The sequence below is a fragment of the Pichia membranifaciens genome (assembly GCF_001661235.1).
Source record: "Pichia membranifaciens NRRL Y-2026 unplaced genomic scaffold PICMEscaffold_2, whole genome shotgun sequence".
NCBI classification, from domain to species: Eukaryota; Fungi; Ascomycota; class Pichiomycetes; order Pichiales; family Pichiaceae; genus Pichia; species Pichia membranifaciens.
The window spans coordinates 1748054-1762575 of NW_017566983.1; the positions used below are offsets into that span (position 1 = coordinate 1748054).

Sequence of the window (14522 nt, forward strand, 5' to 3'; positions counted from 1 at the left end):
TCATTTAGTTTGATTCAGATTCGAAGTTTTATAATAAATAAAGCTTATCACAATTATAAAAACTGTAGACTGTAAGTATATTAAAAAACCAGCGACTGGAATTCCATTTTATCAAAAGGTCGCACCATGTTTTTTCATCTTGGGCAAATTCATGTCGCAGAAAGAGCAGAATAGAGCCTTTTTACCCACAGTTATCCTGCATATGTTATTATTGCTTGCAAGACTGGGACGTTTAGCAAGCTATGACTTTTATACCACAATACTATAGACGATCATACAGCCAAGCAAATGATAATGAGAATGCCATTGGATCTGTTAAGAATAAGACAGATACATATGAAAAAATCGAGAAAACATTAGATTCCATATACAACTCTTCAAAGACTTTGCAAAGTTTGAGATTCAAAGATACATGTAGCTTATACGATTTATTACAAAAAAATGAGGTAGAATTGAAGAAACTGTATAGCAATTCTAATAATGGTATTCTAAAAAGACCGGAAGGTGCTAACAATAAGTTGGATGTGGATGCTGATATGGAAGATGCGAATAAGGCTGACGAAGAAGAGTCAGTTGCACTCTCACTTTCCAATGAACAATTACACAGAAATATAACCTTGAAGAATTTGAGTGAACTTAAAAGCCCACTAACTCTGGGCTTAATGAATTTACCAAGTGATATTCTCAAATATCCTGCCTTGGTGGAAAATGTGCTCGACAAAGTCATCAAGCTCATATTCGATCATGTACCAGTTTGCAGAAGAAAAGATAACGGGGAAGAAATAAGGATAGCCCCAGGTTATCAGTGGTCTTATATGGGTGTTAAAACAACAAACTTGGAAACACAAACAGTGTATGTAATCCCGGATGACGCGATGATGGCTTATTTGTTTGCAAAAAGCATGGAATCATTGGATTTGGGAGATCATGAAAAGAAATTACATGTTGTAAGTAGTAAAGAGTTGGACGAAAAAATATTTCCAAAGCTGGACGATTTTTTTGAAGTTGACCTTGAAAGATTGCAAAGGGTAATAGATGATACAAGAAAACATGTAGTGGAGATGAAAAAGATGGGCATCAAAGCAAAAGAAAAAGACACACCTGTCGATGACTATTTGACCAAGTTCAAACGACTTTCAGAAACTTACCGGGTTGACCCAAAGGATCTATCCGATGTGCCTGCTGACATGGTGGATGTTGTTAAGCAAAATATTATTGATTTTCGGCTACATGTGTTGACCGATCTCGAAAATAAACAAAATGAAAGGATGTTAAAGGATAAGCTTGAAGCTCAGAGACAAATGGGAGAGTTGCAAAATGAAAATACCACTGCTATTGCAGGCTTTTCTGCAGATGGAAGGGCTTTTAATAGAGAGGAATATCCAAATCATATCACCAAGCAGGGTATGTCAGACATCGAATTCGAAAGTATGCTACAAAGTAAAGAAAAGTCGGCTTTGGAAAAGAACTATTATATTAAATTGGGACAGTACAAGAAGAAAGAAGATGCACGTTTGAAAAACTATATGAATTTTCAGCTTGTGCACAAGCATCATTCATATGTAAGTAAAGTCATCCCTCAAAATAGGAAACGCTTTTTAGACAACTTTGTTTCTAACGTGAAGGATGCCAACAATAAGATAGATTTGAACTTCAATTACTATACAAAACACGCCAATTATGCACAGTACAGAGAGAAGATAAAGATGAATGAGGAGGCAAAGGATAAGCTGGACATAGAGGAGGAGGCCAAAGAGAAATTATCAGAAGATCATACGAACACAATTGAATCTGCACCTGACACCGAAGAAATTTCTGCTAAAGAAGTTATGGAAGGAGATAGCCGAAAACTACAAACAACTTTAGCTGAAAAACCTATAGGAAAAGAAAAGGGAGAAAGCGAAGAAAAGGAAAAAGTCATGGAGCAAAGTGATGGTTCAGCTAGCGAGATGAATATTGATGCTTCTTCAGCACAAACAGAACTTTCGGATGAGATTGATAATAGGATAATCAATGTTATCACCCAAAATACTGGTAAACAGGTGCAACGCACTCAGATAGATTTTATCAGAGATTTTTTAGATACGGCAGAGCATATTGACAAACGTTCAAAGCTCTTTCGTGATCTGAAGAAAAAGCTTCAAGAAAATTTTAAGTTGGAAACCAAAGCTGTGAATAAAACGGCAGATGATATTTTTCATCTACAAAAATAGATTTTCACCCTTCATATTTTCTGCTCGTAGAAAAGCCCCATTTTTTGTATCATAATATTAAGATATTTGTCTGCTGTTGCTTCTCGTTAGTGTAACTCCTTCAATCGAGTAATTACTCATAAAGCTGAAGTTGAAGTTCCCAGAAGCTATGAAAACATTCATGACGGCGTAAGACCTTTCAATTATCTCAGCGCGGCAAGATGTTGAACTTTTAAGTAGCAACGAATTCATGCAGAGGTTTGGCGCCTTGTAACCGAAATGAAGAAATTAGTTTACATCAGGACAGGGAGAAGAATATGGCGAGTGACGATGAGTTTAAACCAACAGTCTGAAAGTAACGCATGCTATATACAAACATTGCTGCATTCTCGGCTGCCAACACATATTATCAACAATTTTAAGATTAATATTTTGAGGAATGAAGATGGTAGCGTAAACAACAATAGGTATACAAAGCTTCAAAAGAGTTCCTCTCGAACACTAGAGTTCCGTGTTGCAAGTGAGGATTGGAAGTCCTTACTAGGGGAAAAAGTACTAGAGCAACAAGCTGCGAAGCTTCCGTTGTCCGAAACACAAATTAAATCAAAAGATGAGCTTGATGATCTGGATAGTGACGTCAAAATGACCAACGAAACCTACGACGACACATTCAAGCCATTCTTGGATCAGGAATCTAAATTTGTTACGATAATGACTTATCATAGCTCTTTCTCCATCGATAATGGCCCATGCATTGCTTTACCGTCTCAAATCATATCGGCTGGTGTTTTGAGAGAGAATGAGAAATCACAAGAAGATACTCTAATTCTCCACCTTCGAAACAGCTTGATACTTATACGATTTGCTTTCGGAAAAAATGACCAGTTTGTGCCATTTGTCGTCTATTCGAGTCAGTCTATCAGTAACTTGGGAGGGTCTAAGATCTGCGTTAACTCACAGAAGACCCTTTTAATATTATCATTCTTTGTTCGTGATTTTTTTTTACACACCATCAACTATGATTCAAATGGAGTACCGAGTTTGCATCATGATTTTAATTACTCATTTCAATACTCAATTCTTGATCAATGTATAGTCCCAATTACTGAATCTGATGATGCAATAATTACAATTTCAATGCAAGGGGGTATATTGTGCTTGACATCCATTTGTAACCTTACGATGCCAACGAACCATGAGATAATGCTGAAAAATACTTTCCCAACCCCGTTATACGCTGTTGGACTAGCAGAAACTGGTGGGGTGCTGCTCTTGCAGGAAAACCAGTACACTATAGTTTCGTTAAGCTTTTGTTTTACCGGAGATGAGTCTGGAAATTACCCATTCAACTATCCAGAAACATCTGGAGGAAACTTCAAAGTAAACTCATTCTATATACCAACTAGAAAGATCATCACGTCATTTTCATCAGATGGGTTTTCTGAAGAAAACTACAAGCATGACCAAGTCCTCATTTCTACTACTCGTAATAAATCAGTTTACTTGCTAGACGTTTATTACGATAAAAAGCGTCACCATTTTACCTCCACGATACATCGTTTGTTCAAGTACAAGCATGTCATATCTCTTTTTGTTTTTGAGCCAGTTGATGATTCAACTTTTCGTTTTACTTTTGCTAATGAAATGGGCATAACTGAGTCAAAGCTGGTGTCTATTGTGACCGAAAATGAAACGCCCCTCTTGAAAAAGGTAGAAGACATATGGTCTCAAGTCAATCCTTACCCTATGTTTGATTATGAGCTTATTGCTTCATCAGGAGTGAGAAACACGATAGAAAATCCTTCGAATGATTTGTGGGCAATCACAGGATGCGGACTTAACCACTCTTTAATGAATTTCAAGTTCGGTTTGATAGCTGATAAAACTCAATCAGCTCAGAAATTGTATGATATAGATCAAATTTATTCGTTTCAGGTGAATCACACAGACCTCATCTATGTATGGGCTTCAGGGGAAATGAGATCAGGTCTTTTGCAATTGGATAACAGTTTTGACAACAATGGTAAGTTTGTTTCCTTTATTGGAGAAAACCTAGTAAACGAACCGTTTCTTTGCATTGACCGGACAAATCAAATAGAACAGCTAATAGTCACTCCAACAAATATTTTTCTTTTTGACACCACTCTCCACAAACTGAGCATGCATTTGAAGTTACCAAGCGAATGTATTCTTGCTTCAGCATCCAATAACATCGTTGCCCTACTCCACAAAGACGAAAAAGATGATTCAATCAAATTTGTGTTGCTAAAGATAATTGGTAATACTGAGTTTAGACCCTTAAAAATGGAAAATTTGGAATTCGATCCTAAGTTGGTGTCCATGATGCAGTTTGTTGATATTGGAAATAAATGTTATTTGATAATTGGCGATTTTAATGGGTTTTGTTTTCTTTTTGAGGAATCTGGAGTTGATGGTTTTCAGTTCGTTTATAAGGAGAAGATCAGAATGTCTTCTTACGAAAGTTCCCAGGAGCAAATTTGGTCCCCTGAATACATATTTGTACCTTACAAACTCCACCAGCTAGGTTCGGCAAATAACTTTATTCTCAGTTCGAGAAATGGAGACTATTCCATTGTTAAGTTTCATATCTCTTCCGGTAACTATGAAATGCAAAACTTACATTCAGTGAAATTAGGAGATACGGGTGAAGTAGAAATACTACCTACAGACGACCCACATGTTGCATATCTTTTGTGTGCAAGCTTATGGAAAATAGATTGCAGAAACTCTCTGTTTCCTGAGAAAATTGTGATTGACGGGTTGAAAGAACATGCAATTGTGGCCTGCACTGTTTTGCCTACATTAAAACCAGGTCAAAACGACAAGCTATTGGTTTTGAGGGGGCATACGTTAACAATTTTAAGTATTCCATCATCTTTCTCTGTTTTGACAAGAAGCAAGAGGCTAGAAACTCAATGTATGAAGATGAACTATTTTTCAAACCTTGACTTATTTGTTCTTCTACCTGTGCCAGATGTAGAAGACGAAAAAAATGGAAAGTTGGTTTTTGTGGAGTCAAGAACTATGAGAGTTTTAGAGACAGGAACAGATTTTACGGAGATCTTCAAAAAAGATGAGATACCACTTTGTCTTCACACTTGGAAAGTTCACGAAACTAGCGGCACGTATACTAACTTAGTTGTTGGCTGCCAGACGGATAAAGGCAAAGGGGTGGTGAAAGTTTTAAGGTTGAATAAAGATGATACAAAAGCTTATGCTAAACTTGTCTTCTCCTATAAGGAAGATGAACCAGTATTCCACATAGATTCTTTAGGCCAAAATCGGTGCTTACTTTACTCAACAGGTAAAAAGATCATAAGATGGCTATATTCAGCAGATGATACTAGACTAGTTGAGAGGAAAATCGTTATTGAGTTACAAGATCCAATAAAGAAGTTTACTTTAAAGAGAGCTGAAAACAAAAACTGTGTAATCAAAAGTTTCCTTTTGCTTGCAGTGACTACGAATAACAAATCAGCCTATGCGGAGCTAGATGAAATTTTGTGTGATCCGGTGATAAAGGAAGAAAAAACTTTTACGGAGTTTTGCTCCGATGGGCTCATCAGTGGTGACGACACCCTAATCACTAGTAATTTCAACAAAGAATCAATTATTATTTCTTCAATACACAATGAACTGGCGATAGATCGGAGCACACACCACATAGGATATATCCCTAGGCTAACTTTTATCAACTCTTTTCCACCGTGGGTATCCATCAAGGATAGATGTAATTACGAAGAACAAAATTTTTTGACAATTGGACTCAACGGCCAGATTGATTTAATTAGATTTGCAAATGAAAACAACTCGATATATTTCGATCTGAAAGAGAGCAGCGATAATCAGGAACAACCACAGCTTTTATCTACCTATACCGACCAATCGTTGTCGCAATTCTCTCTTGTAGACACAAGAACATTCGAAAATGCCTCTGATATAAAAGATGATGTATTTATGAGTAATATCCTAGTTTAAAGTGAAGAGTTTATCTTTCCTTGAGAACATGTTAGAAAATATATAAATCTATAACGGTAGTAAAACATCCCTTCATAGTTTTCTTCAACTCATTTTTATTTGTTCTTGTCTTGTCTGATCTTATCTAGCAAATTATTAATTCTAGGGCCCATCAATGGTTGTCCCTTCCTGGTTTTGGTATTTTGAATACGTTCAGTTTGGCGTTGACGCTTGAGATCGCTCAGCTTCATGGACTCAACCTTCTCTTTAGTTTTATTCATCTTTCTTTCTCGATCTTTCTCTCGCCTGTCCTTCTTCAACAGAATCCTTTCTTGGAATGTCAACGATTCGTGTTTCTTCACTTTGTCTTTAATGATATCGATCTCCGATAGTGGTTTTCGTGGCTTCCCACTACCATCCTCGGTTTTTTCATATTCATTAACACTTTCTTCACCGGAACTGACATCTTTCTTTCCGTTATCATATGATTCGTTCCCTGTTGTTCCTCTCTGTGGGACATCAAGTCCCTCCCTTTCCAAAAGCTTAAAATAATTCTTTCTAAGTCGAGCTCTGTGTGTTAACGCTCTACGAATCTCATCAGTCTTTCCCTGCTTTCCCTGTAAATATTTTCTCGTATCCTTTCTCCCTCTGTTACTCCTTCCACCTCTTTGTATAGAACCAGACATATTTTCCTTGCTCTTGACTTCCGAAAGACTTCAGTCACTCGATAAGAACAGTATCCTTATGTCAAGAATTGTGTCTACCTCAACTCACAATCAGTGAAGAAAGCGCCTAAAATTTTTCACCTCCAATTCCTTATTTTTTCTCGTCTTTCTGGTCTGACTGTCGGCGTTTGATGTAACAACGGCTTCTAGACGGAAAGGTAGATGTGTGAAGGCAAGAATATAGCGGGCACCAGCTATCCAAAGGCCTTACTCCTGTACATATCTGCATTTGGCACTCTCATACCGCTTTTCATCTCTCATTACTGGATCAAACGCTTGCTGTTAGCACTGGCTTTCAACAACATTGAAAAGATTGTGCATTTAACTAAACGAAGTGGCCATTACATACCAAGTACAAGAGCATGCCAAATGTTAAACTTGCCTTTGAAAGGTATATGGATTTTGTCAAAATACAGCGACGGGAGTCAATGCTTAAATGGTGCTTGGAGCTTCCGTCATGTGTGCTAGGACCTGATACGTCAATTGCTTCGAATAAATTATTCAGAGATACAATGCCAACTTCTGAAATCCGGAAACAAGGGATAGCAATACCATTGGTACTAAAGACTATAATAAATCCGCAATTGAGAACTATGGTATCAATAAGAAAACACTTGAGGCTTATAAAACGAGATTTTACTTCCACCACTACCCGTTTTTTCGATAACAACTTTGATATATTGATTGATGGTGATACAAGTGATAGTCAAGTTCGAGAAGACGCACAACAGAAGTATGAAGACATCTGCTCAGAATTGAAATTTTTCGACAACAATTATCCAGAAGCTTTCACACCTGACATTATAATGAAAGTATCCAAACTTTTTGATTGGCTATATTCCAACAAACAATTCAGCATTGCAAACAACCTACTCCATAAAATATGCCCCAATTATGATATTTTCTTTAAATTCAATCAGTATAGCAAAATGATTGAAGTTTTTGACAAATTCGGGAAACCGGATGATTTGTTTCAATTTTGCGAGGTTTTCAAATATGATAAAATACCCAACATTTGGAGAAAAGTCGATAGGTTAGGCAATGATGAATCTGTCACTCAATTGATAAAGCTTTCAGATGTTAGACTTTTTGAGGAAGCTAAACTGCTGTTGGATAACCTTTTGCAGGATGCATCACCCAACGGTCTTAAATATTTTACTTTCCGTGTATGCTCATCGCTCTACAAAAAGTTTGATTCCAACTCAAAAAATCAACTTTATGATTATTTACTACACTTGAGTGAACCATTGAAAAAATTCTTTCCTCCTTCACTAATATCTCAATTAGTTGCCACCTATTCTTCTGATGCAAAACATGACCTTGATTCACAATATCTTTTTTTGGAAAGTTTCATGAAAATGCACTATAACCCTGATGATATCAATGAGAACTCATACCAGTACAAACTAATATCATCCTTGCCTAAGGACTCCTCGCCGATCTTAAAATTTAAACTCTGGTTTGACTACTGCTATAATGATGAGAAATTGAGATATGATCGAGATATACGACCAATCATTTATTTGCGAAACAACAAACTGCATTTTGTTCCACGATATTTCGAGAAAGTTTTGGGCTTCGACACAGTTAAATTGAACACTGTCTTTTCGATACTCATATATACACACAGTAAATACGAGCCTGGATCGAGTTTGGGACAAACGTTTTATCAATTGAAAAAGAAGCTTCTTTTACCTATCAGTGGAGCTGACAAGATCGGATATTTAAGATCTTTGACGAGTTGTAAAAAATATTCCAAGGCATTCAACTTTTTGCAACAATGTTTGAAGGAAAACCCTGAGTTTGAAACTGATGAAACTTTGAACCCGATACTCATTGTTTTGGCCAAGAATAAAGATTGGAGCCAATTAGAAAGTATCTACAATGATAGATATGAACATAATGAAGTCATCTCGAAAGATCAGTACATTACTCTTTTTATTGCATTGTCTATCAGACCGGGAACCAACAAAATAATCATGGAACTTTGGGAAAACTATTTGAAGAGAGGGTTTGAACCGAATGATCAAATTCTCTCATCCATAATTCTTTGTTTCATAAATAACAAATCTTATGAAGAGTCCTTACAATGGTTTACTGCATACTCTCATTACAATGTTGATTTGACATCAAAGTCGTATGGGTTGATGCTTTATGCACTTGCCGGAATGAAAAACACAGAATCTATTTTCCGAGTTTTGGATGAATTAACCAAGAAAAGTGTCCGATTACCGAAAAACATTTTCTCTCCGGTGTTTGTGCAGCTTGCAGAGATGGGTGACTATAAGAGTATTGAGACCATTTTGGCCACCTATTATCCTCAGTTCAATCTCTCTGTCGAGAGAGATGATACAAGATGGATCATGAAAAGTCATTACCATGCTAATCGATTCACTTTAATTATAAAAGATTATATGGGTATGGGGGAACACGAAATTTTATACAAAGACAGTTTGATGGCCTTAGAGAGTGCGATAAAATACAGTGATGTCAAAACATTCGAACAAGTGTGGACGAAAGCTTATGCGATTCACAATCTCAGAGGTGACTTGGATATCAAAGCCTACATTCATTATATGGCATATTGGGTTAGAAAGTATGGTGCGTTTGGTATTGAAATGAAGTTGAACGAGATAAAGCTACAACTCAATTGCCAGACCTTTCCCACAATATTGTTCAACCAGATGATTTTTTCATGTTTAAGAACGCACAGGCCATGGTTAACGAAGAAGGTTGTTAGAATAGCCTTAATGCACAATGTGGTGCCGTCACCCAAAACCTATTCTCTAATTTTACAAAGTAACGTATGCATGCCATGGGTGGCGAGAAATAGTATAGATGAGACTGTGACTATTCTCGAGGAATTTTTGGTCAACAGAAAGGAGGATAAGTTTGGTAAGCTGAATGATGACATCAACCCGATGTCTTTAAAGCTAGTATTGAAAGCTGTTATCAAATACCAGGACGTGTATGAGGCTCGAAGGTTGTTTGAGATATATGTGGAGTCATCGAGGGATAATCTTCTTGACAACCTTCATATTCTAAATATTGAGTTGATGCTTTTGGGTGAGGAGGAGCGTTGGGTGGAGTTCGATGGCTGTTATGATAGATACATGACGCTGTTGTTCAAGTTGATTGAGAAGGCGAGATTCCGGGATAAGGAATTGAACAAAAGATTTGACAACGATGAGTTCAGCAGATTGGATGTGCATCGAGACGTTTATCTCCGAAGTCGCTATGACGAATATAAGATCCGAAATTACAAGGGTACCAACGCAAAGATTCCCAATTGGATTAAGAAGGCGCATTCCGATCTTTGGATATACAGATTGAAGCAGTTGGAAGTTGCCGAAAGGTTGGGCGAAGTCAACGAGATCATGAAGAGCCTGATTGCGAAGGGGTTGGTCTTTGATAACAAGAATTTGAACGAGACGGCGTTGTTTTTGAGCCAGAGACCAGAAGTCTTGGAGGAGGCTGCGTCTTTCATAGACAGGTTCATTCTCCCACACCACATCAAGGAGAGACAGTTCAAGCTGATGAGACTCAGATACACCACGGACGAGCTCCCAGGGATCCGGAAGAAGTCGACGTACAGTTTTGACCGCGAGATCTATTTCGAGGTGATGAAGAATCTCTCAGACACGCTGAACCATCGTTTGACGCCTGAGCAGCGGGCAGAGCTCCTGAACAGCATTTCCAACTCGCCAAATAAGTATATTCTCAAGAACATGGAGCAGATACTCAAGGAGCGCCGCCACATTCGTTCGAGTTACTTACAGACAAAGAAGCTCCGGACCGTTTTCTATAGAGGTATCCGGAGCCGCATGAAGGCAGAGACCAAACGGAAGAAGAAGAACATGAATATGTGGCGCTTGAAGGACAGCATGGACTACAAGGGGCGGATGCAGACATTGAAAAAGGAGATGGATTACATCATCTGGAAGACGCATGAGCTCACGAGCGGGGACGGCGACGACAAGCACACCCGACGGATCAGACAGGCCAGCAAGGAGGTGCTTGAGTTGCAGCGAGAAAAGCACGTTGTCAGGGGCCGCATGAACGAGCTCCGCAGAGAGAAGAATAGGCAGCTCAAAGAGATTATAGAGAAGGACGCTGCCGGGCGCCGGGGCCGGTCTTTCAAGGTGGGCCGGCTCGACCTCAACCAGCTCTAAGTCCCGGCTGTGTCTGGAATAGGTACATGTATAAAGAAACGACCGTGTATGAATATACGACAAACGCCGAAGGAAGGGCCCCTAGGGGACCCGTAGAGGACCCCGAAAGGACCCGGAGAAGACCCCTACAAGGTCCTGTAGGAGACAAAGCTTCCCCGCGTACTGCACAAAACCGTTTTTTTCCTGCCCTGGAAAGAAAAACAGACGAAACACGTCTTTTTGGTGGGCACTGGGCAGACCCGTATTCCGAACAGCAGCCAGCGCAGCACGAGGGACCACGATGAAGCGGCTGCAATCGATCAAGCTGAAGGTGAAGCAGAGCACGTCGAGTTTGGCGTCTAAAACGGGGCTCGTTGACAGCGAGAGTCGGCGGCTGTCGGTCTCGACGATTCTGTCCCTGGCGGTCGATCCGAGCAGGCCGGGTCCGACAGCCCAGCAGCTGCACGCCGTTGCCAAGTACTCGTGGCGGGGGGAGGCCGAGTGTCTGAAGCTAAAGAGGCTTGTTCTCAAGCAGCTCACGCTCTGCGGCGACGCCGGACGCCAAACCGAGCTTTTGAGGCTGCTCACGCTGCTCGATTACGTCTTCGTCTGCGGAGCGCCGGAGTTTTACTACCTTTTTGTCAACGGAGACGCCCACGGCGACGTCGGAGAGGGTGTGTGGAAGCTACGCGTGCTCGACGGGACGTTGACCGGCGGCGACCCCGTCTTACAGCGCATCCGGGACCACGTCGCCGAGTTGCGCTGGGTGTGTGCCGACTACGACCACTGGCAGACCCGCCGAGCGCAGTACGAGAGCATTCGCCAGGAGATTCATCTGCCGGCGTCCCGGCACAGCTTCGACTCGTCCGCCACCACCCTGTCCGTACCCACCCCGGCACCGGCTTCTTCTTTGTCGCCGCCGCCGCCCACCAGAGACGTCCGCCGGGCCCACACCGTGCACGCCCCTGCGTCCCTTCCAACACGGTCCTCATCGTCTCTCTACAGAGGGACAACGTCCCTCGGCTGCATCAACGAAGAGTGATTACGTCAGCAGAAGGTGGGAGCGAAAGAGGGCCCAGCGAGGGAAAAGGGTACGTGTTGAAGTTGAAGATAAATCTGACAGGTAGTGATGACGGGGTGTAGACGTGGCAGATAGACCAGCGTGGTGGAGAGGAAGCATCAGAACGCAAAATGATGCATTCATTGGCGCAGAGAGTGAGCACATGGAGTTCGACGCTCACGACGGCGTTATTCACGGTGGCGGTGCTGATGTCCGTGCTCACGTGGGTCGGCAGCAGCACAGACGGCGTGCAGTCGTTGCGGGTTCGGAACGTGCAGGCGCAGGTGTCGCTTAAGAACACGCGGAACTACGGTGGCACGAAGACGAAGCCGAAGGAGAACGCCCGGTTCAAGTTTGACCTGGTGGCGGACTTCTCGGGCGTGGTGGACTGGAACACCAAGCAGGTGTTTGCCTACGTGTTTGTCGAGCTGGACGAGCCGTCGGCCAAGGAGGAGGAAAGCAAGCTGGTCGTGTGGGACAAGATTCTTACAGACCGGAGCAGCATGTACATCAACACGAAAAACGTGAAGTCGAAGTACTCGGTGTGGGACTATGCGCCCGACTTGCACGGCCGCACAGGCCGCTTCAAGCTTGGGTACAACGTGCAGCCCCACATCGGGCCGTTGATCTTTGGCGAGCTCGACCTCAACCAAACCATCACTTTCCCTGACGTCAAGAAGTAGCAGCAGTGTTACGGGCGTCATATAGTTCTAGAAACAAATTAATTTTCATATACAACTATTCATTATACATATAGGTGGAGTGACGCAGAGCCGATCACTCCGCAGCAGACCTGAAGCCGTCCACTTTGTACAAGTCTACGCCGTCGCCGGCGTTCTCTGTAGCCACGAGGACTGTGTGCTTATCGTCAGCTCCGCCGGCGAGGACGGCAACCACACGGGAGCCGCCATCGTGGTCCGCCAACCCTTGCAGCTCGCTCACGCTGCTCCACGTCTTGCCCTTCTTGTCAAACACAGCGCATGTGTTCCCATACACCACGATCGACGTGTACACGTCGACAAGGATCCTGTCTCCGCCGGCAACCTCGGATTGCTGCACAAAAACGTTCTTACGCAAGTCAAACAGCGCAAGTGCGTCAACACCGCCAACGAACAAGTAGTAGCCGTTGGCTGCAAACTGGACATCATTGTGCTCGCCGAACGGTATGTTGAGCTTGATGCTGCGCTCGACAAGATCGTATATGTCGACGCCGGCCTCACCCTTGTATGAGAGTGCCACAAGAAGACCGTCCGGATGAAACCTGATATGTGCCAATTCGTGACTTAATTGCTGGCTGTACATTATGGTGTCATTGTAGAAGACCTCGAATTCTGTCGTGTTGGCAACGATGAAGGCAGGAAGTGTCGGATGTGCCACTGCAATAGAGATGTCAGGCAATTCGGAAGCTAGCGGCTTCGATTCTTTAGTTGCCAAGTTTGTCATCTGGTATGCGTGGTGCTCGGTTGTCTTGCTCTTCCGTCCCCTCTGTGCGGGAGTCTTCGATACCACAAACGGCTCATTCATCTTCCAGAAGCACAAAAACGGCAAAGCTTCGCCTTGTGTGACCTTGAGGTTAATCTTGGAGACAACCTTCATCTTCTTGGCAGTTTTCGATACGTCCACCAATTCAAACAATCCCGAAGCAAATGCAACAACGCATTCATCCCCCGCCTTGCTTGGTTCCACTCCAATTACTTTGCCGCTCTTCTTAGTTCCTATGCTTTCCTTCTTATCTAATGTTACACTCAAGTTTGCAGGATCGGTTATCGAGAGGATTGGTGATTTACCCTTTCTATCCTTATTTTCCTTCTTGTGTTTCACCAAAAGGGCTTCTTGTTCAGAGCGCAACGTGTTGGCAAAGTCCGTCCAGTCTTCACTCTGATCCATTTCTATATCTTTGGAAGGAGCCTCTTCACCAACATCTACTGCCTTTTCTGATTGAATGGCAGCATTATCGGCGCCATCAATCAACTTGGCAAGTGCCTGCCTTGCCTCATCACGTTCTTTGCATGCACCAACAGCAACCTTCACTGCAGCGTCTTGCCTATATAGTGCCAGAGACAACTCTTTCCGGGTCTTGTCTAATTCTGTACGTAGCTGGAAAAGTTCCAAGCTCAAGGAATCCCAGGCTGATTGAAACGCAGATAACATAGTTGGAATCGAAGAATAGGTTGGAGAGGCTATTTCCTCGGAGTTGGGTATTTTCGCCGTGTTAGGTGAAATCGAAACTATATCCGATTCGTCCATTGGCTCGTTTGATATGGGATCTTTGCCGTTCGTCTTCACATATGTGTTTAATGCTTTGGCGTCGAAAATATAATGTGACTTCAAAGAAAGCGCAGGATTTGCCGTGGGCACGTTTGACAGTGAGCAAATAAGCATGATTAAAAAATCAACAATGTTTTTGTGCGATTAG

General features: G+C 41.8%; 7 protein-coding genes across 7 annotated transcripts; 5 read left to right on the forward strand and 2 right to left on the reverse strand.

Annotated features, from left to right (window-relative positions):
- Positions 1-231: 231 nt before the first annotated feature.
- Positions 232-2301, forward strand: PICMEDRAFT_15724 (hypothetical protein). Its single transcript, XM_019160940.1, has one exon. It carries the CDS (start codon positions 243-245, stop codon positions 2211-2213), a length of 1971 nt encoding a protein of 656 aa, XP_019018954.1. The 5' UTR covers positions 232-242; the 3' UTR covers positions 2214-2301.
- A 34-nt stretch (positions 2302-2335) lies between these two features.
- On the forward strand, positions 2336-6239 carry PICMEDRAFT_120117 (hypothetical protein). Its single transcript, XM_019159865.1, has one exon. It carries the CDS (start codon positions 2472-2474, stop codon positions 6189-6191), a length of 3720 nt encoding a protein of 1239 aa, XP_019018955.1. The 5' UTR covers positions 2336-2471; the 3' UTR covers positions 6192-6239.
- A 47-nt stretch (positions 6240-6286) lies between these two features.
- On the reverse strand, positions 6287-6856 carry PICMEDRAFT_71868 (hypothetical protein; the record flags this gene model as incomplete). Its single annotated transcript, XM_019164033.1, has 1 exon — positions 6287-6856. The coding sequence occupies one exon, from the start codon at positions 6854-6856 to the stop codon at positions 6287-6289; it is 570 nt and encodes a 189-aa protein (XP_019018956.1).
- A 401-nt stretch (positions 6857-7257) lies between these two features.
- PICMEDRAFT_71869 (hypothetical protein) lies at positions 7258-11067 on the forward strand (the record flags this gene model as incomplete). Its single annotated transcript, XM_019164034.1, has 1 exon — positions 7258-11067. The coding sequence occupies one exon, from the start codon at positions 7258-7260 to the stop codon at positions 11065-11067; it is 3810 nt and encodes a 1269-aa protein (XP_019018957.1).
- Positions 11068-11207: 140 nt separating this feature from the next.
- Positions 11208-12486, forward strand: PICMEDRAFT_120125 (hypothetical protein). Its single transcript, XM_019159866.1, has one exon. It carries the CDS (start codon positions 11348-11350, stop codon positions 12086-12088), a length of 741 nt encoding a protein of 246 aa, XP_019018958.1. The 5' UTR covers positions 11208-11347; the 3' UTR covers positions 12089-12486.
- PICMEDRAFT_31408 (hypothetical protein) lies at positions 12241-12789 on the forward strand (the record flags this gene model as incomplete). Its single annotated transcript, XM_019162700.1, has 1 exon — positions 12241-12789. The coding sequence occupies one exon, from the start codon at positions 12241-12243 to the stop codon at positions 12787-12789; it is 549 nt and encodes a 182-aa protein (XP_019018959.1).
- A 94-nt stretch (positions 12790-12883) lies between these two features.
- PICMEDRAFT_71871 (hypothetical protein) lies at positions 12884-14488 on the reverse strand (the record flags this gene model as incomplete). The annotated part of the gene is made up of 1 exon (XM_019164035.1): positions 12884-14488. One exon carries the CDS (start codon positions 14486-14488, stop codon positions 12884-12886), a length of 1605 nt encoding a protein of 534 aa, XP_019018960.1.
- Positions 14489-14522: the final 34 nt, after the last annotated feature.